The sequence below is a fragment of the Nilaparvata lugens genome, chromosome 10 (assembly GCF_014356525.2).
Source record: "Nilaparvata lugens isolate BPH chromosome 10, ASM1435652v1, whole genome shotgun sequence".
NCBI lineage: Eukaryota > Metazoa > Arthropoda > Insecta > Hemiptera > Delphacidae > Nilaparvata > Nilaparvata lugens.
This window is the reverse complement of record NC_052513.1, coordinates 14760369-14783007: the sequence shown is the minus strand read 5'-3', so window position 1 is coordinate 14783007 and position 22639 is coordinate 14760369. Positions and strand designations below refer to the sequence as shown.

At 33.0% G+C, this 22639-nt stretch overlaps 1 protein-coding gene across 1 annotated transcript in view; it reads left to right on the top strand.

Annotated features, from left to right (window-relative positions):
* LOC111046824 (calcium-transporting ATPase sarcoplasmic/endoplasmic reticulum type) overlaps nucleotides 1-22639 on the top strand; it is a 104089-nt gene that overhangs the window by 7146 nt on the left and 74304 nt on the right. Inside the window, 1 exon segment of the mRNA XM_039436398.1 lies at nucleotides 16136-16271. Coding sequence (XP_039292332.1) covers nucleotides 16154-16271 — 118 coding nt within the window. The 5' untranslated portion in view covers nucleotides 16136-16153.

The following is a 22639-nucleotide window of genomic DNA, read 5'->3' as shown; positions in this document are numbered from 1 at the left end:
CTTTCTAATTTTGTTATGGCTGATCCAATAAATGAAGTGCAATGTATCTTCTCTGCATGTAGTAGAAAGCATTTTCTGATTTTTTTTTTAACATTGATAATCTAATTGGATGAGGAAAGACTTGACCATCAAACATTAATCAGTAGGATAGGAGGAGAAAATTGGAAATGCATCGACAATAAAATATGTAACAAAATATGTGTTATCGGATGGACACTTTAAACTGTAGGTCCCGGCTGAAGTATGACAGTCGTAAGGCCCATTGACGGCTTAAATTATATATTCAGGCGGTGGGCCGGACCTTCCCGCAAGGGACTCCCCACCAACAAAAGCCATACCAATTTACTTTTTACTTTATGTGACAAAAAACAATCAAGAGGTAATTCAAGGATCAGAATATCAGAAAGGTCGTACATTTTTTCAGTGAGAAAAAAGATAAGATAAGAAGGTCATCAATCTGCTAGAGCTGTAACCTACATCATTCTTATATGCCCATCTTAATGCTTTATCCTTGTTATCAACCCTTGGAAAACCCTTCATAAATATAATATAATATGGATGAGATAAATACTGAGAGACCGACATCATTATAATTTTATCATAAAGGGTACCTACCTATATTCACTACCTTCTTTAAACTTAGTATGATAGTATTGTATCACTTATATCACCCTGTTTTGTGATAGTATACTCTTCTCAAGAAAATAATTTCAATTTTATTTATTTATTTTTCCATAAGAAAGCACTGATTGGGAGAGAAAAACTAAGGATACTCCTTGTACTATTCCTCTCCCAAATTTAGATAATATTTGAGATAAAATTAAGTCCGAGATGAGGTTATGATTCCACTTCTCTGAAATTTAGTCCTTTTTTACAAAAACAACAGAAACTAAAAATATAAGAATTATTATCTCCACCATACAACATAAATGCTAACACAAACCGAGGTGTAATCGAATATTGCATCTATACTGACTAAATAATACTTTGTTATTTTAGAAACATGTAGCTCATTTGTTTCTTTTGGAATCAACAGAGATTTCATTCCACTATTATACAATAGTTTTATTAATACTGACATTTTGGCCAGTATACTTACAATATTAGTCAGTATTGTACAGTATTGCACTATTTTTTTATGGAATAAAAAATATTTGATTTTATTTGAGTAATAGGTAGGTACTTGAAAGGATACCATTGAAACCAAGCAATTCAATGAACATGACAATCTCATTGGAGATCACATTCCAGTATTATTGAATAATCTTTGTTTTTTCAGCTCTGGTTACAATGTTTTGTAATAATGTTTTATCTTCTGAGAAATAAATTGATTTTTGAATTGGAAAAGAATTTTAAATAATACTGAAATTTTGACCAGTAGTCGGTGGTATTTGAAATTATTTATGTATTTAGCGTATGGCAGATACATAACAAATAGCCTATATAGCTCATGAGTCTCAAATGCCTAGATATACACTGTATATTTCCAAATTATTTTTTTTAAGATTTCGTCTTGGAGACTCCAGGAGGGAGTATAAGACAAGTCATTCTTAAGAATACTCAATTCCATACAATACAGAACAGTCAAAGTGTAACCTAAATCACCAATCCATATGGAATAGTCAAGTAAACATATTATAAGCAGTCGATAATACAGCCCTATTCTTATTACTCGTCATATTTAAATTCTTTGAAGCTTGTTCAATCTGAAAGGAACTCTTTGTAAGCTATTAAAAGCTGCATCAATTAAATACTTTTTCAATTGGTTTTTAAATGTCTGGGTATTTTCAATACTTTTCAGCATGAGCGGTAACCTTCATAGAATAATCTACCAGTATAGCTTGGTTTTTTTACTATTATGCCTCACCAAGTGATAGTCAGATCGGTTTCGTGTGTTGTAATCGTGAACGTCAAGATTTTGGGACTTATTTGAAAGACTTATTTGAAATCGAAACCAAGTCGAAACCGACTTTACCATCGAAACCAAGTAATGCAATGCAACAAACTCTGTTTACTCCCATCATTTCAATCGTTCCCCCCAGCAATCTGTAGAATGCAACAAAAAAGCAGCTTCATCGATTATGAGCTAAGTGTGCGCTGGCTGGTGCCGTCTTATGAAAGCCGCTAAAATATGAAAATACACTGCAGACCGCTGAGAGATATGGACCACAGCAGACCTGACTGCACCTATAAATAGCTTCTTGTTCTTCGCACACTTTTCAAACTCCTCACACTCTTACACAAAATACTTGAACAAAAGCTAGTATAGTATTAGTAGTGGTGATAACACACTTGGCGCCCTCTGTATTTTGAGTTACAATTTATTTTTGTTGTAGAATAATATATAATTAATGTAAACCTCGACCGTATTGACCTTTGCGAAGTTCCCCACATTTTTGTTGTCTGAATATTGCAGATTGTGTGTATAGCTTCTCCCTGAATTTCTTATTTTTATTTCATCTTCTTATTCTACTTATTCCTTCTCACTCTTCTCCCTGAATATCTTATTTTTATTCCATCATCTTATTCTTCCTCCTCCTTATTCTTTCCCTGGTGTTCGTCACACACACATCAGAGCCCGTACACTCTATTTTCAGAACGTCCTTACGTTCTCAGTCGTTCGTTTGCTTTTACAGAATTACTCAACTCAAATATAAGGGAACGGCACTGCCGCATCGCATCTCTGTGCCAAATGTGACGAGAGCTACCTCCACTTCTCTTTCTTATCTTCTTTCTCCTTCACACATACATTCTCCGCGTCAGATCTTCTCTTTCGAATCAGCTCCACCACCTTTGATATAGGTGCGGATTCGTTTTGGGTCTAGACGTTTTTATTTAATCCCCTAGCCCCGGGCTGAGTGTGAGGTCGCAGCTTTTATCTTTTTCTGGTGACTTAGCTGTCGCTGTTTGACGGCGCAAATTTGTGGAGATTTCTTACAAAACTGGCTGAGCTGTACAGACGTCAGGCAGGGAATTGTATCATATATCTTCATGTGAATATATGAAGATTTATTCTTACAAAATTATTATTGTCTGCATCGCAAATGCATCAGGAAGGAAATTGTATGATACGGTACATCTTTATGCGAATTTGTGAGAGATTTATTACAAACTAGTTTGATTGCAAATAAATCAGGGAGGGAATTTTATGATAAGTTACATATTAATGTAAATTTGTAAAGCTTCCTGACAAAATCGTTCAAATTTTACCAAAGTTGTGTTTTGTTGTACCGTATAAAGGTATTTTGTGTGTTTTTTTTTTTTATAGATATTGATGTACCGCGATTGTCAAATTTACATATTGATATACCGCGATTGTCATATTATAGAGGTTTATTTTCGATTGAAAAGGGGAAATTGATAGGAAGAGGGAATTATGTGGAGAAATATTGTTTTGGGAAAGGAAAATTGTGGAGGGACAAAAAATTGAGTTTTACATATAATGAAGTCTTTGTATGTATACAGTCATGTATATTATTATAATATCGCGGCACCGAGCTTCGCTCGTTATTTTTATTTATTGATAAACAGAGCACAATTCTCTAAAATGATCATGTTTATATTTCACAGCTGGCTATAAATGTCATCTTATGATGAATAATTTCGGGAATGCGATATTTTGATTTTTCACATACTCACTCACTTTTTTACTATCCACAGCTGTTTCAGCCAAGGATGAATTATCCTTTTAATGTCGTTCAGCGAGTTTTCCCAAGGATGAGACCTAGTGCAATCGAATTTTTATATCATAAACCTACTATGTTCCAAATTTCGTGAAAATCGTTAGAGCCGTTTTCGAGATCCGTTTAACATAAATAACCAGATATAAAAATATATATAAAAATACAGAAATTGCTCGCTTAATATAATAGGATAATTATGCAGGAGGGGAATTGACCTGTTTTTCTTCAAGCAAATTCGTAACGAATGATCTAAAAATTGTTCAAGTTGTACAAAGGAAACTGTAGTCGACTTCTAGGTTCGCTCCCAATTGAAAAAGGAAAATTGAGGAAGAAAAAAGGAATTGTGTGAGAAGAGGGAAGTCGTGGGAGAAAAATTTGTCAAAGCATAGGAGAAAGGCGGGAAAACAAAAAAGGTGGTAGAAGAAAATAAGTTTAGTGTTGGAAAGGAAGGAAAATTGTGATGATAAGCAGAACTTTTGAAAGAAAAAAGCCTGAAGAAATAGGGATTTTTTTATGGAGAAGAAAAATGTGATACTGTAAAAATGGAATTTGTGGAAGAAGGAAAAAGCTGGATTCTGTGGAACAGGTCTCTCTGAATGGAAAATCCAGCGATAGAAAGAAATTCCATTTATTGTCACAGTACGGGGAAAAATTCAAGTGCAACACTCACGTTATTATAACTAATTGGTTGCAGTCTGTGGTATTTCTCAGCACTTCAACTGTGCACTTGAAGCTAGACTCCTTCTTCCCCTTCTCACATTCCCGTTCCACATACTTCTTTCTCACTCTTGTTTCCCTTCTTTCACCTCTCACATGTTCCTCTCCTTATGCTTTCTCTGTTGTACTCGTCATAGCGTTCTTGGAAGAACAGATGGAATTAAATAGAGAATGCATTTATTCAAATGCTAATTAATATATAATTTTATTATTTAACGAAAATCCTAAATAAATGCTGTAAATCACCCCGAAGACTTCTGCTACAGTAGACATTGACAACAGGGTTAACAGCTAGATGGAAATTCGATGAGAACTACTATCCAAAAATTAGTTGCCAGCCCAGGAATCGAACCCGGTACCTCCCAAATGGGAGGTTCGATTCCCGGGCTGGCAACTAATTTTTGGATAGTAGTTCTCATCGAATTTCCATCTAGCTGTTAACCCTGTTGTCAATGTCTGCAGTAGCAGAAGTCTTCGGGGTGATTTACAGCATTTATTTATGATTTTCGTTGAATAATAAAATAATAAAATTATAAAATTCTTGGAAGAAGCTTATTCAATTTTCTTTTTTCAACAATATTTATAGTATTTTAAAAACAAGTGATAATATGTGAAATTTATAAACTAATATAGAAGCAGAAACACACCATAGAAAATTACAAGGTTTGAAAAGGAGTTGAAGAAAGAATGAAAGCCTTGAGATGTGTTTATAAATAATCAATTTAACAAGCCACTTATTTCAAGTTTATTTCATATATAGGTACCGTTCATTATACCGTGAATTCATCTAACTTGATTCCAATGGATAAATCGACTAATAAGTTTAAAATAAATTACTATGAACATCTTAAATAAATTATTCACAATAATGTGTGGATCGAATTCACATTATATTTTACAATTATACAATAATTATTATAAATGTAATTTTATGAAAAATACATTTCCAAAATAGCCCATTATATTATAATATTGTGAAAAAGTATTTATTTCTCATAACATTAAAAATACAATAATAACCTTTTATTTCTGCTTACATAAAATTCATTCATTCATTTATTGTATAAAATAATATAATCATAATACAATTATGACATTGGAGGAAAAACTAGGCTGAGCCTGTACTATTTCTCTCCAAAAATTTTGATAAAATGTTAATGTTGTCCAAAAGATAAGGTTACCGTATGTAATCACACACTGATTCGTTACTTGATTTTCGGTCCAGGAATGATGATTAATATATAATATATTATATTACTATTTTGTATTTTTATAGAACTTCAAAGTTAAAAAACACTCACATTGTTTGGTGTGGCGACGACCGTTTCGTGCTTTTATGGAAACTCTGAACAAATTTGAACAAAAAAAGAGTTTCTATTTGGCTTGAAAATGTGCAGCACCAGCACGAAATGGTCGTCGCCACACCATACAATGTGAGTGTTTTTTCACTTTAAAGTTATATAAAAATACCATAGTGATAATATTGGTGAAAACAAGATGAATAACCAACAACATATATTATATTTTTCATAAAATAATACTGTATAGTATCCATAATATTCTTTATTCATGTTCATATGCACCGTTCTCTTTTGTTTTTGTTTTCTGCAGAAACTTCCACAGGATGTTATCATAGAGAAACAATCAGTAGATATCCCATGGTATAGGGTGTTTATGTCGCAACTTTTACTGTTATCTCAAGTTGGTTGATAGTCCACGTAGTTCTTTCCTGTGAAACTTTATGACGCTGGTAGTCTCTCATATTGTGCCGTTCATACACTCTTACCCGGTCAAACCAGTAAAAATCGACAATAACCGACAGTAATCGGCTTGAGATAACAGTAAACGTTGCGAAATAAACGCCCTATACCATGGGATAGGCTATTGTTTCTCTATGGTGTTATACATACTCAGAATATTCTGTGAAAAAATAGGTGTCATTCCTACCACTAACTTAACAGAACTACTCCAAAATCACCCACTCGAATCCGTGATCTTGAAACCAGACATTATATTAAGATTCAAGACTTTTCTATTTTATTTTCAACCGGGAAACAAAGTTAGCCGAGGTGCGGAGTGTGGAGGAAGCTGAGTAAATAGAAGAAGAAAAAGCTCTGGCACCAAGGTCAGTGATCATGATTGATGTCGCGCGGAGGGCGAAATTAGAAAGGAAAGTGTCAACTTACTCTTTTTCTTCACTTTTAACTGTCAGCATTCTTTATGAATAACATCAATGCTCTCCTCCTTCAAACGATGCTGACACTTTAAAGTGCGCCTTGCAACATTGCTGGTCTCACCGCCTGTAACGAAAATAGTGGATAACAGAAATAGACGTGAGGACTTTGAGGTTATGTTAGAGCGGGTGGATGACTGGGTATGCTGAATGATGTGAGTTGAGTATTGTGCAGGGTTGAGGAGCTTGTTTCACTTTTCCTTTCATCATTTTATTCTCTCTAAAATTCTATTTCCCTCCTCTTTATAATATTATTCTTTCTACAGATGGAAATAAATAGGAAGTTGCATTTGTTCAAATGCTAATTAATGAATATAATTATAAAGAGGCGGGAAATATAATTTTAGGGAGAGAAATGATGAATTGGGATTTTTGTTTAATAATAATTATCAATTATTCTTTCCTTTTATTCAGCCATATTTCTATTTCACTCATCTTTCTTTCTTAGTTCTCATATCCAACTTTTTAAACAGCATTCAATTATTATTGGAATTCCAATAGAAACAAAAAAGATGTAGTGTATACACTAACCGATATCAGTACTAAGTTGAGAAAATTTCTGATCCTGAATCAAGCAATTTTCCATTTTCTGATTGAATGCATGCTTGATTAATTAATAAACTTCATTCTTTTTTATCAGTATACATTTTTTATTGGCTTTTATATTGCCAGCCAAATATTTTGTCGTTGAGTAAGCTAATTCATCGAACATTAATAATAGGTACTAAGTACAAAATTGGAGGAGTTTTGGTGATTAATCGTTTTCATCCTGTGTAGAAATCATTGATAAGAAATTATAACTGGGTTAATTAATGCACGTTCTTTTCTAAGTAACTAACATTGTAGTGCTCCTCCACATTGAAATATAAATGCTTCAATCATTCAATTATGAAAAAAATGAGAATCGTTCTATTTCAAGTACAGTATCCTATAGTGTATATATATATATATATATATATATATATATAATATATATATATATAATATATATATATACACTATATATATATAATTAAAAAAATCATATAAAGAGTGTTGATTAATTAATGCACTCTCTCAATAATCCTTCTACTGCTGAAGTGCTGATATACTGTAGCTTTGAGGAATTGATTTCCCAAAAGGCATTAAATTAATTCCACTCTCAAAATTAATTCAAAAATCAAAAATGAAAAATTAATTGTACTCTCAAAAGCATTGAGTATATTCAATAATATGTGGAGCTAGATGCTTTGAGGGTAGAAGACTGCAAAAATTGCATAAAACAAATAATCATTCACCCAATTGTTGGATACAATCAATGATCCACTAAAACTGTAATTAAAAGTTAAAATGTATGCGTGCATGTATGCCAACTTTCAAGCCTTCTTGTTAATGGTCCTCTTAAACTGTCATAAAAAGTAACTTTTATACATGCCAGACAATTATCATATTTTGATTTTGAGTAAGAGTATAAGTAGTGAATCTGATAGTGAAACTAAATTAATTTGATAAACTCACGGTTTAAGATTTCATGTTGATTCCAATATAACAATTTGTAATCTTTCACCTCCCTCTACCTCTTTAGAAAAATGAAAATCTCATCTTTGTGACAAATTTTATTAGCAGAAAAGTACTCATCGTGAAAAACTGTAGCATGTTTGAAGATGTCTTATATATTGGATGGTTTCATTTTTGAATGAGCTTTACTGACTCTCATCCACTGTTGACTCTCTTGCAATTAACCTCCTATGATTAAATTAAAGTTTGCTTCTAGCCAAATTACTGGTTTAATTCAGAAAGAATTGTATGATTATTAGGACAAAAGACAAAAATCATGTCACATTTTTCAACAGAAATGTAACTCCCCATTTTGTAAATGAACGTTTTGAACGGTGCGGCACCTCTCACTCAAAATTTATTATAATTAGACAGACTTATGAATAAGAAAACTTCAAAAAACGTAAAATAAAAAATCCAACATATTTTATAATGTTGGACTCACAGTCCAAATCTATCACAAAGTGGACTAGGGTATTCATTTTACAACACCGGGAAAAATTTTTATTCAATGCATTTAATCAGTTCTAGTGTTGGAAGAGACATATCATAATGGTTGATTATAATAAGATGATGGACTTTCAACAATAATTGGAACAAGCACACCTCAAATTAAAAAAAAACTGCAATGCTCCACTTTTAGTGACATCCGAAATTCATAAAATTGGAAACAACAGTTGGATGAGTTGCCAGGTTTGGGATAAAACCAGCTTTTCGGCAATAGCTGGCAAGGAACAAAGCCAAAGAATTTCGGTCGGGACTAAATACTAGAATCGTAGCTTTTTGGCGACACAACTGCAAATCTAGGTGCTGACTGAAATCGACCAGGTTGGCACAAAAATACGCGCAATCTCTCATCTCTAATATACACTTGCTGGTCGTCTTTCTTTCTATCTTTTAGCAAAGATCGACCGCCTTAGTTCAGCATACACAGCAATCGTCCGTGTGCTAAAATTGTCTAGTGGTGGGACTTGGCAGCCGCTCTCGCTTTGCCCGGGCAACTAGTCCTACGCATTGTAGAAATAAAAGTAACTTGAGAAAATAATAGTACCGTTTCGCGCTTTCACAAAAATGCGTCGCTCCTTCTTCTAGTGGTTGCCGCGCGCTCCGTACTTTGTGCTTTGTTGCATTTCTGTAGATGTGCTGACGAAGCTACTCCATCAAAAAGAGGTACCGTAACTCATGAAATACGATTGAAAAATATGGTTACAATATTTTTTTATTGTTCTATTATAATGATTTTATGAATGTCATATATGCCTACAACACATAGGGCAGGCCTCTCCTATCATCACTATAAAAGAAAATTATGATAATGAAAGTTTGCATTGATGAAAGAATTATTAGTTGTCTCCTAAGTATCTTATAGGCCTAGTTTGTATTTTTTTCTTTAGGGCTACTTTTATTATAAATAAAAATATTAATCTGTGTACCATTTTAAATTATTTTAGCACGACATGTTCCGGCTACTAATGCCATTTTCAAATCATATTAAATGAAAAAGACTAAGAAATTGTCAAAACCCACAGATTTATTGATACCGTACTTAGAAAGACCGGTTTCAAAAAAAAAATGTTCGAATCACTTTAAAATGGCATTAGTAGCCAAAACATATCGTGCTAAAATAATTTAAAAGGGTACCTACTCAGATTCATATTTTTATTTATATTCTAGTTTATATCCTAATAAGTTTTTAGAGCTATATGTACCGTATCATGTATACGAGTAAGTTACACTTGAATACACTAGAAAATACAGTAATGATACTATAATGCCCTAAAATTGAATTGTAAGATTAACCCAATAAGAAAATATCATGCATGGATGATATCCTTTGATGATAATTTGAATACTGTAGGCGCTACCATATTATCATAACAATAGATTCAATGATGAAGGTAGGACAGTTTTTTCTCAAATTACCTTATTCTACATATATATTTTTCTGAAATTATATATTAAATATCTAATTAATATATGATGTGTGAAGTTTGATTCAGCATAATAGAACTGTTTATTGTGTAATTTTGCTCTGATTACTACTAAAATAAAATGTGTAGCCTATCATTATAATAATAAAACATATTGTTGTTCAATAATTATTCTTCAAACCAAAAATAGCAGAATTCTTATTCTGTACCGTATTTTTTTATTTGTTGTTTAATGCTATAGTTTTATTCCCTTTATACAATATTGAATAAAATTATTGATCTGTTGAAATCCTTCGCTTTAAACTCATCCACATATCTCTGCTTGAATAGATGGTTAATCTGGAAGTTAGTTTATAAAGAAAACTGCAGAAATTGAAATGAAAAGTTACATTCTTGATTGAAACAAAGGAAATACCGGTAGGTAACAAGGCGACATAACAATTACATCAGTGCTGTTATTTATTTATTCCTGGTCCTTGTAAAATATGCATTTTCTATACCTATAGAGCTTATAGGCTTCTATAACCTGGTATCGCTTCTATAATAAGCTTGTATGGTGAAATCTACGATACATAAATTGATTAATGGCTTTATAATTTTCAATAAACTTTTAAATTCCTCAAGGTGGATGGATGGATAAGTAGTTCATTTTCATTACAGGCCATGTTTTTAGTAATTTTTCCATTGATATTACGTTTTTAATTAATCTATGAGTATTAATGGAGATTGACACTCTAAATGAATGAAGTAAATTACTGTCTAAATTTTTTTTAGAATATATTGTGAAAAAAGTCGGGTCAAGGATTTCGTCCCGAGAAATTTCAAATTTCCCACCAAACAGAAGCTGCTACGTCACAGCCACTCCACGTGACACACCAGCCAATAGAATCATTCCACATGAAGCTTGCTTCAAGAGCACTAAAATTGCGTAGGGGCTCACGAGAACAGCTGCTGGACATAAATTTTTAATGGATTATGTCATAGAACACATTATTCAGCACTGAAATACTTAGTTCCACATTTATTTAGAAATAATGGAGTTGAAAAGAAGTTTTTAGTGTAAATTCAAAACTTTTTCAATTTGTCAAATACAATAGCGACGGTGAAAAAGCAGTGACGTTATCTTTCGTTCAAGTTGGCATTGGTTTTAGTCGTCTGGTCTGAAGTCAGTGGAAATTGAAAATGTCATCGTTGTGCAAGAAAACTGTAAAATGATTCCGTTTTCCATCAATTTGTGATATTAAATAAGTTCAGTAAGAAACTTAGTAAAATAGTGAGTGGTTAGGTCCTATCAATAGTTTAGTGTTTTTGTTTTCTGCGATCAACGACTTGCAAAAACATTTCCTTGCGCGTGACGTATCTCATGCTCATTTACTTATTTCTTTCGAAATTAGGATAGGTTGAAAGGTGAGTCGATCCTTAGTTTTTGAGACAAATATTTCATTCTTAATCATTTATTGAAAACAATATCAAGTATAATTCAATGTAACTGAGTAACTTTTGCTATGTGGCGTTGTTCGACTTAGGTTATAACGACTTAACCTATTTTATTGACCGCTACCAGTTTTTGTCAATTATTATTATAGCAAATATTTTTGCTAGAATTCAAGGGTTTTATCAATATTCTATTCATAAATTTCTGTTAATTTCTACAGTTTAAATATTACAATTAATTATTTTGACCAGTATTTATTTGCAATTTTCATTTTGCAACGTGTTCAAGTTTTGTAACGGTTTGGTTTTAGTGATTTCTTGATTTGCTTCAGTTCTATCAAACTATCAAAATTGACTCGATTTAATGCTAATTTGTCAATTGCTGTAATGGTTATAAGATATTCAGTTTTTTCCGTAATTGCATTTTTGTTTTGAAATTTTTATTTGATTGAATAATTGTTATAATATCTAAAATAGTTAAAGGTTTCTAAAGTGTGAATTTCCCTTATTCTTCCCAATAGATTATACACTTGTCAGACAGATTAATTTTATTTTATATTTTTTATTGAAATTAATATAATGTCCATATGTCTAGAAATTCCTTAGATAATTTAACAATAAATAAATCTTATTGCTTGAAATTCAATAGTTATCTAACATACGCCTGCATGCAATTTATTGAATCCGCAAAATAATTGTGGTTGAAAATCTAGGCCTATGGTTTTGGATCCACCTAGAACTGTAGGACAGCATACTCATCTCTTGTCCCTCCCATGAACCGTATGTGAGAATACACTAATCAAATGCTAAAATAAATCCTCAAATAAAGAGATAAGTTAAAGTTGAATTATAAAAACTACAATAACGATTAATTTGTAAATATTAAAGAGTTTTCTAAAATATATTTTCTCAACAATATTACATCAAACTTTGTTAAGATGTATTTAAAAGTAAAAAATCAGGGTTTGATAAGTTTCTTGCTGAAAATAAAGGTACTGCTCTGTAGTCCTAAATGATTTTTTATTCAATTTATCACTAGGCCTACTAAATCTGATTCAACCTTAATTCCGTTCCAGCAAGATATTGTTCAGCACTTCAAGATGATCAAATTTGCCATTGTTAGTTGTTAGTACGCTTCGTTAAGGCTCAAATAAGAAGTTGGTTGGGGCATGTGATGAGGATGAGTGAGGCTAGAATGCCCAAAATAGTATTCAGTTGCACAGCAGACGAAAAAAGGTAGGCCAAGGAACAGGTGGGTAGACCAAGTGATGGATGGCCTGAGAAAGATAGGGGTGAGAGGATGGAAAAAAAGATCCATTGAACAGAGAAGAATGGAGGCGTGTTGTGAAGGAGGCCAGGGCTCACCTAGGGCTGTTTGTAGCGACGGATAAAGAAGTAGAGAATTGTTTCTACCAGACTATTTTAGCTGGTTTGAAAGGCTCTGGATTAATTCTAAAATTGAGAATAAAATATTGTGGCCTAGAACTCTAGATGCCTTCAACTTTTGCAAAGAATTTTGGCAACATTATGCAATGTCGTGTTCCTTGTTTATTTTTTGGCAATGATTTTTTATCTCACGGGTTTATTGTGTCGTGTCTGCAAGCTCAAGGTGAATTGAATCGCATTTTTTTTAGAATCTCATTTGGTGTGACAGTGGCAATGTGAAGAAATAATACATAAAAATACTGGGGAGTTTAACAGTTTTGACAGATATACAACAGGCCGGTATCTAGCTTTGTGAAGGCTCTGATAAAACAAAGTTGGTTTCCTCAGTGTGTTATTAGGTGAATGTAATCGCTAGTGTTATACCATTGTCAAATAATGTACAGCTCACTTTATTTGAGTTGAACACTTGTTGAGTTGAATAAGGTTTTGTGTGTCTGAATATGATGTTCTAAGTAGTATTCTAAGATCAATGTGTAATTTTTCAAATTGTTGGTTTGAGTGTTCTTAATCAGTAAGTCCCGTTTGATAATTTCGACTATCTCAATTCTTTAAATATTCCTTTCTAATGTATGAAACTTGGAAAATTTTGTGTGAAATACCTTAATATTAATGGAGTCGTTTTAAATTACAAGGTTTTCCATGGACTATCCAAATTCTAACTTCTGCAATCTGTGGTTCTTTATAAAATAAACTCTGTATTACTTATTGTTGTACATACGGTGATTTTTGCCGAAAGATTCTATTGCTTTTCAATATCCAAGCAAGGATAAATGCTCATTTATTCAAATATTTATGTCTGAATAGTTGAATATTTACATTATACCTTTTCCAATTTAGAAGTCTCATATTTTCGAATTCCTTTATGCAAGTCTATTAGAATTTCTGAAGTACCCACCAACTATGATGAGCAAGTTGTTCTCTATCACTTTCATTTTCAAGTGGAATTATTCAAAGAACAATAATTTCAAGGTTGTAAGTCACTGTTTTTGTTATTATGGTTTTTGAAGTGATAGATATTAGATAGGTATCTGACATTATTGAATTGTTTTATGATTTTACCACTCAAAAATGCTATTCTCATTTCAACAAATAGTTTTGTTGGCCTGCCTATCTATTGTAGCTTAACTATCTAAATTGGCTTTGACTCTCAGACAATGTTGAATTTACTTATTCCCTATGAGGATTCTCTTGTCACTGAACTGCGGACAAGGCAGAACAAGTAACGTGCAATTACATGATGAATTAACAAGAAACTCATCAGAATTCGATCAATATGTATTTTTAAATATTTAAACCTCATTTTTACTTTCCTTGCCCTATTACCATAGGTAAGGAAAGTATTGCTTTCCGAAACAAATTAAGGTACCCCAATTTCTAAATTTCTATACGTTTCAAGGTCCCCTGAGTCCAAAAAAGTGGTTTTTGGGTATTGGTCTGTATGTATGTGTGTGTGTGTGTGTGTGTGTGTGGTGTGTGTGTGTGTGTGTGTGTGTGTGTGTGTGTGTGTGTGTGTGTGTATGAGTGTATGTGCGTCTGTGTACACGATATCCCATCTCCCAATTAACGGAATCACTTGAAATTTGGAACTTAAGGTCCTTGCACTATAAGGATCCGACACGAACAATTTCGATCAAATGTCATTCAAGATGGCGGCTAAAATAGCGAAAATGTTGTCAAAACAGGGGTTTTCGTGATTTTCTCAATAACGGCTCCAACGATTTTGATCAAATTCATACCTAGAATAGTCATTGATAAGCTCCATCAACTGCCACTAGTCCCATATCTGTAAAAATTACAGGAGCTCCGCCCCATCTATGCAAAGTTTGATTTTAGATTCCTAATTATCAGGCTTCAGATACAGTTTAAACAAAAAAATCAAGTGGAAAAAATTGAGCATGTAAATCTCTACAATTAATGTCTAGTAACATTTTCACCTAAAATTGAAAATAAGCTTGAAATTCGAGAAAATGTAATTATTCCATTGACTACTGTTGATTCTATTAAATCATTCACTATAAAGAGATAGCAGACCTCGTGTGTCTCCAGCGTTATTGTCCTGTCACCAGCTGGCTTAGATCTTTGAATAGTAGACTTGAGATCCGCGTGAACACTAGCGTCAGGTGATCAATTTTCATAACGGCAAGGAAAGTTGTGTGAGTGCGCCACACCAGATTTTTCGATTTAACAATATTATAAATTGTGTAGTTCTTCTAGCAATGGGTGAAGATGATAGTTCTGTTTTTCTACAAGTGGGTTACTTAAAATTAGATAACTATAAAACTCCCATTGGCTGATGGACTCAGTATCGATAACTGTTGCTTGAATTTTATTTTTAGCCGACTAGAAATTTTGTTGAACCGCTATGAAGAAAATTGTGAGACTCACCGGACTGCACACCAATAAAATTCGGTTTCTTATTGAAAAGTTGAGTGGCGTTGATGCCCACGGCATCTGATTTATGCTGCTGTATTCACTGAGACAAAACTCGAATTTTATTGAGACAGTGGAGGCTCTGAAATTTTCAACTCACCCTAACATCGTTACATATTTTTAGGTTTGTCACTGTCAGTGCTCTGATCTGCACATTTGCTAAATTTCAAGCGGTCATTATTCATTTTTTTTATTTTCTGTAATAATTCCCAAGTGCACAATTTTTATTGCATCGTTTCATACGCGTGAAGTACAGATTGGACCGAGTTATTGCCTATTAAATCATAATTTCTATCCTCCCTAATATACTCGTTAATAATAATTGGTTGGGAAAGTATTACGGTATTATTTATGATGCTTCCAATGATTTAAAGTTTGCTGTGTATTCATGTCTCTTGAATAATTGACATATACTTATTCATATTCTGCCAGTAATTGGCTATTCAGATTTCTGTCAGAATGTCTTCTCTGCACTGTACAGGGAAAGTTACCATTTTTTCCAACTTCCAGTGCGTCACAATCTCTCAATTGTTGTATTTGTTGAGTATATCCATAGAGAAAAGATAGCTTTGGAAGATATCCCATGATTTGGGGCGTTCATGTTCTAAATTCACTGTTGACTGAAGCCGATATATATGTTATACCTTTACAATGACAACCTTAATTTATTTCGGTGTATGAATTTACAAATATTTTACTAATTTTTGTGTTTTTGTGTGTTGCAGAGCGTGTAACCGTCCAAAATGGAAGACGGTCATATGAAAACCGTTGAAGAGGCTCTGACCTACTTCAGCGTTGACCAAGAGAGGGGGTTGTCTCTTGACCAAGTCAAGAGGAATCAGGAAAAATACGGGCCCAACGGTGAGTTGCTTTCTCTTATTTTCATTTCACTCTTTACTTTTTCGTAATTCAAAAATACAGTAAGACACTTATTCTAGTTGCTATTATAATATTAGTGCCGGTTACACAAAAGCCAGTTAAATTTTAACCGTTATTAATTCCACGTGAACCAATCAGAGAAGCTGTCTTTCCAAAAACACCTTCTCTGATTGGTTCTCGTGAAGTTAATCACGGTTAAAATACAACCTTTTGCAACCGGGCCTTAGAGTCGTAACTCTATATTTAGCAATCCAATTTAATAGAACATATTGAAAAGGAATAGGTTGACATTTTGGCTCATACAGGGATAAAATAAAATATAAAACAAAATATTTCAAATTAATATTTATTTTACAGTTTTGAGCGCTAAGTAGAAGAAATTTTGTTTTCAATTCGGATCTTAATCTTTCTAAATTGAAATTTTATTATTTCAAGTGTTTGGTGAGAAAATTAGACAAAATTTTATAAAGTGAAGAAATCATAACCTTTTTTCTGGACTATTTTAATGAATCGAAATTCGGTGGAGGAACAGTTTTGGGCTGTGTCTGTTGATCATCCCCAAATTATTCTACATACTAATTTTGTTTCATTGAATCAATAAAATTATAATGATAATATTTTCAAGTGCCATAAATCCTTCACAAAGTACCAAGTTATACTTCAGGTGATATTTTAATAATGCGGGTAGTATTATGAAAGATAAATTATAATGATACACTTTGTAATGTTAACGTCGATAGGGATATTTTAGGTCTACAACACTGTAATTCATTTTGAGGATACTAACTCTATACATGCTCGAATATTATAAGAGTATCACCAGTAATTTGTGAAAATTGAAATGAATACATTCTTCATTTAGCGGAGCTAGGACTATTTAGTCCTCTCTCAATCTTGTTGAATTTCATGAATAAGAGAGGCTTTAACAATCGTGAATAGCAACTAGTAAACGTTATATAGATGTCATGGAAATAGATGAAGTATCTATAATAATTGTCAACCCAAAGAAATTTATGAAGCAGATTTATTATGACCTCAACTGTTTTACAGAGCTAGAGCTACTATTTTTTACTTTCCTTGCCCTATTACCATAGATAAGGAAAGTATTGCTTTCCGAAAAAAATTAAAGTACCTCAATTTCTCAATTTCTATACGTTTTAAGGTCCCCTGAGTCCAAAAAAGTGATTTTTGGGTATTGGTCTGTATGAGTGTATGTGTACACGATATCTCATCTCCCAATTAACGGAACGACTCGAAATTTGGAACTTATTGTCCTTACACTATAAGGATCCGATACGAACAATTTCGATCAAATGTGATTCAAGATGGCGGCTAAATGGCGAAAATGTCACCAACAGGGTTTTTCGCGATTTTCTCGAAAATGGCTCCAACGATTCTGATCAAATTTATACCTAAAATAGTCATTGATAAGCTATATCAGCTGCCACAAGTCTCATATCTGTAAAAAATTCAGGAGCTCTGCCACATCTATGCAAAGTTTGATTTTAGATTTTCAATTATCAGGCTTCAGATACAGTTTAAACAAAAAAAAAATTTAGTGGAAAAGATTGAGCATGAGAATCTCTACAATTGATGTTCAGTAACATTTTCACCTAAAATTAAAAATAAGCTCGAAATTCGAGAAAATGTGATTATCCAGTTGCAAACAGTTGGCAAGGTGTTGATTCTATTAAATGATTCACTATGAAGAGATTGCAGACCTCGTGGGTCTCCAGCGTTATTGTTCTGTCACCAGCTGGATCAAATCTTTGAACAGTAGACTTGAGATACGCGGGAACACTAGCGTCAGGTGATCGATTTTCATAACGGCAAGGAAAGTTGTCGTTGTCGAAACCAGATTTTTTTATAGACTTGCATATTGCTCCTAAGTGTTAGTGTTCACAGGCACACGACTGACTTTCATGTTGTTGACATATTTTTCCAACCGATTGCCTTTGTTCTATTTGCTGAGGGCAAGAGGTGAAGTGAAAATCTCAGGCATCAGTAGTTTTTTGTTGTTAGTCACTGCCAAAAACCCGTAAGGCCTGTGTTTGATGTTATGCCAAATGTGTCATTATTAATCAGCTCTAGACTGAAGAATGCAACTCTGATCCAAAGTGGCTCAAACGTTGTTCTGATTTATGCTATTGGAAAGAAATCTGTTTGTCGTTGCATGTCTATAGAGCTGGCTAGCCATGGTGTAACAAAAATTATCGATTTGGGTTGTGATTGATGTCATACGAGTAATGCTTCGTTACTTGAATTTGCGACTGATAGATGGATTAGGTTGTTGAGAATTGAACTTGCATCACCTGGCAACAGCTAATAGAGCGCATATTACGTAAATAATTCGGAATAGATAACGTTTGAAGGTCGTTACAAATCAAGTTGTAATCGTTTGAAGGAAAATTGAAGAATAGCATTCAGTAATTTTGGACAAAACTAAGTTTTTCACTTCTCCAATATTTAGGTTTGATTTGTGTTCAAAGACATTTTATTTTCTTTATTTCTCCCATTAGTCTCTCATATACATAGTACATCTCTTTGCTGAGGATGGCTTGAATCCCGGTTGCACAAAAGCCTGTTAAATTTTAATCATGATTAAATCCACAAAAACTAATTAGAGAAGGCTATTTTGAAAAGAAGACTTTTATGATTTGTTCTCTTGGAATTAATTACGGTTAAAATTAAAAAGGCTTTAGTGCAACCGGCACTTGACTTTTCCATAAGAAACTGGAGGAATGATGTTGAGATATGAATTACGGTTCACGAATTAATTACGGTTAAAATTTAACAGGCTTTTGTGCAACCGGCACTTGAACTTTTCCGAAATTGCAGAAAAGATGTTGAGATATGAATGTTCCTACAGTTTTTATTGGGTTCCTCCGAGAGATGGTTTTGAAAGCAGACATTTTCAAGAATTACATTCAATATTTCTTTTCAATATTGTAATGTTCTGACCTCTAACAAATGAATATGAATATGCATTCTCTCATCATGATATTTATCATCCGAATTGATACATCTATAGACTGATGAAAAATACTTCTTAACAGTCTGCTAGTTGGTTTATATCTTATACTCGTGCATTTGGTCAATGTCTTTTGACTTCCGTGAATTCCAGACGAAATATCATCCAGGCAGTGGTGGTTGGTAGATAAAAATCTTATTTATATTCATAAAATGTGATGAAATTGGTACTTTTGTTGATCTAATTAATCTTTCACACTATTTTGTCTATCGACTTGTGTTTATAAACAAACGTGATTGTGATTCATCAATATTGTTGCCTATGAGGAAAACAGGTTCATGAAATCAAGATCGATTCAGAATCTGTTAACAAGATTTTTACTCATTTTTATATAGGTTTCAATCTCTTTTTCAATTCATAAATTATTTATAATTTACAGTGCCTCCTTATAATTCACAGTCCTTTAGAAAATTTTCTCTGCCTCCAATTGTGCTAATTTCTTCAACAATTCGGTAATAAATTTTGTATTTGTACATTGAAGATAATGAAAATGTTCTCAGCAAAACAAAATTCATGAAATCAATATCTAGATGCAGAATATAAAAATATATTGTCTTTCATTGGCATATAATATATTAATATTAATGCCTATTTTTGTTCTGTATATCCAGTTCCATTCTATATTAATTGATGCATATTTTTGTGCTGTATATCCTGTTCCATTCTATATTAATCGATGCATATTTTTGTGCTGTTTATCCAGTTCCATTCTATATTAATTGATGCATATTTTTGTGCTGTTTATCCAGTTCCATTCTATATTAATTGATGCATATTTTTGTGCTGTATATCCAGTTCCATTCTATATTAATCGATGCATATTTTTGTGCTGTATATCCAGTTCCATTCTATATTAATCAATGCATATTTTTGTGCTGTATATCCATTACCATTCTATATTAATTGATGTAGCTATTTTGTACTCTATATCCGGTACAATTCATAGCGCATTGTTCCTTCCAGTTTTATAGTTCAAATTAGTTGAGAAGTAGCTGAAAATCGAGTAAACGTTGAATCTGTTCAAGCAGCGTCTCAGTTCTGTGCAGTTTACAAGCTAGAAAACGTAAAGTACAAACGACCTTCCTAACTGACGGCTAGCTCATTCATTGCTCATAAATATGTAAAGAATGAGTAGCATTATTACGTAGGCCTACCAGTGTAATGAAACTATTACTGTGTAAATACCATTACAATGCAACATGAACAGGCCGGAGATCATTTCGTTTTCAAATTAGCTGACATCTCTCCCAACTCGCTTGAAATTCTCCATGGATGTTGCCGTTTATAATTTTCATGTGCCAGATGCTTTGAAAAAACTTACGTCACATACGTTTTTTATTTATATGGCACATTTATATTTCACGATATATTTTAGATATACTTGAATTATTTCCAATCGTTGACTTTTATACAATAATCACCTTCATACTATAAATTATATTTTCGAACACTTCATACGCTAGATTCAAGTTTATATATTACATCCCTGATTAAGCTGATTTACGACTCACACTGGCGCACAAGGAATCTTCCTTTTGCCGGTGTTTTTGCCTCACCTATGCATGTGATCATAAATTGAATCTTCATTTTAAAACTATTATTTATAATATAAAGGATATCATTTCGTTATTATATCTAATTAAATAAATGTATGTATCTTGGTTTAAGTGCAGTAGTATATACTTATATTTATTTTTTGTATTTTGTTTTTGGCAAATAAAATTCATTCATTCATATTAGAAATATAATATTATATTTCATATTTTTAGATATACGTTTATGATTTTGTATATGAAAATAAAAACATTCTAGCAGTAAATGGTGATACATTTTAGTTGTAGATTTAAATGTTTTAGGTTTAAAAAGAAATCCTGTCGCTTATAAAAATTTCAAGAGGACTGTACATCTTAATTTGAATAATTTTCATATACATTTCATGAAATTGATGAGTGAATTTCTGAGTTCATGAATAATTTGAAGGAAATGTATTTATTTGTACTTCATGCAAGTTAGATATTAGGTATCATACCTAATAGGCAAGTTAGATATCTTCCACGCCCACATTTATCAATGTCATTCTCCATTTAGATCAACGTAGTCCTTCCATCAACTTTTTAGTTGAAACTATCAGCGAATTCGCTTTAAAAATCTACTCAGATCAGAGTGAATTTTGGAGGGGAAGTTATTTGAATGGTCTATGATTTTGAATGCTTCATTGAAAAATTGAATGATTGATAATTATTGTAGTCCACAGTGTTGTCTGTACAGCATATATTCTTGATCATTCTCATCTATCCTGTTTCCTGCCTGATATTGAGTATTCGCTTCCCCATAGGTCATTTTTTCTAATCCATCTTAGTGTTCGATTTATCATTATTTCCTTGCCGAATTGTCGCTACCCAACTTAATCCGAAAAATCACAAATAAATCTCTGTTCGAATGAAAGAAGGTCCCAAAAAAATCAGGGTGCATGATTTCCACCTCAGTTAATTATACAAATTTTGCCCGTAACCCAAATCTGTTTGATAAGAGAGAAGCCTTCCTTCACTGGTGCCGAGGGACTATTTCTGTCGACATGGCAGTGACTGATTATTCTGAAGGCAGTGTTCACCTGTTTTACCCCCCTGCTTTCCCCCCCACCACCCGAGGGGGCACCCCCTCATCCATCTATTTTGGCAAGCGGTGATCCGCTATCACTCGTTCACCGAGTGAGGCTTCTTCTTCTTCTCTGCTCCTCTCCTCCTTTATTTTTCTTCTTCTTCTTCTTCTTCTTCTTCTTCTTTCCCTTCTTATTCTTCTCCATCTTCTTCGTTGCTAGCTTGCCAAGTCACTATATTTGAACATAACGCCCGCCACCGTTGCTTCAGTGTCTTTTCGTGACGACGATGATGATACCGATGATGATAATCATCGTCATTAAATTCAGCATCAATCCCGTTCTTTTTCTCTTCACATTAACTATTCGCGTTCTAGACTACCTAGCGTATCCTTGTTCAACGTCCCCTGTTACCTCCCTGCTAATCTAATAAAAGTCTGGCAGCTGTTTTGTGAGATTTATCAAAATCTGTAGATTTTCATCGCTGGCTTGCGAGTTTGCTCTGTAGCTTTGTCGTCCCTCATGTTCCGTTTTGATTTTTTCTTGAAAATCTGTTGAGAATATTATATTATCTTTATTTTCATGAATTTATCCTGAGAATTTTGTTTGTTTTTTTGTGGGATGCGAGTGTGCACTGTAGTTTTCTCCCTCTTGTCCCAGTGAATCAAATCAAATCAAATCATTTATTTTCGCCATTTAAAAAAAACAAAAACAATCACAAAT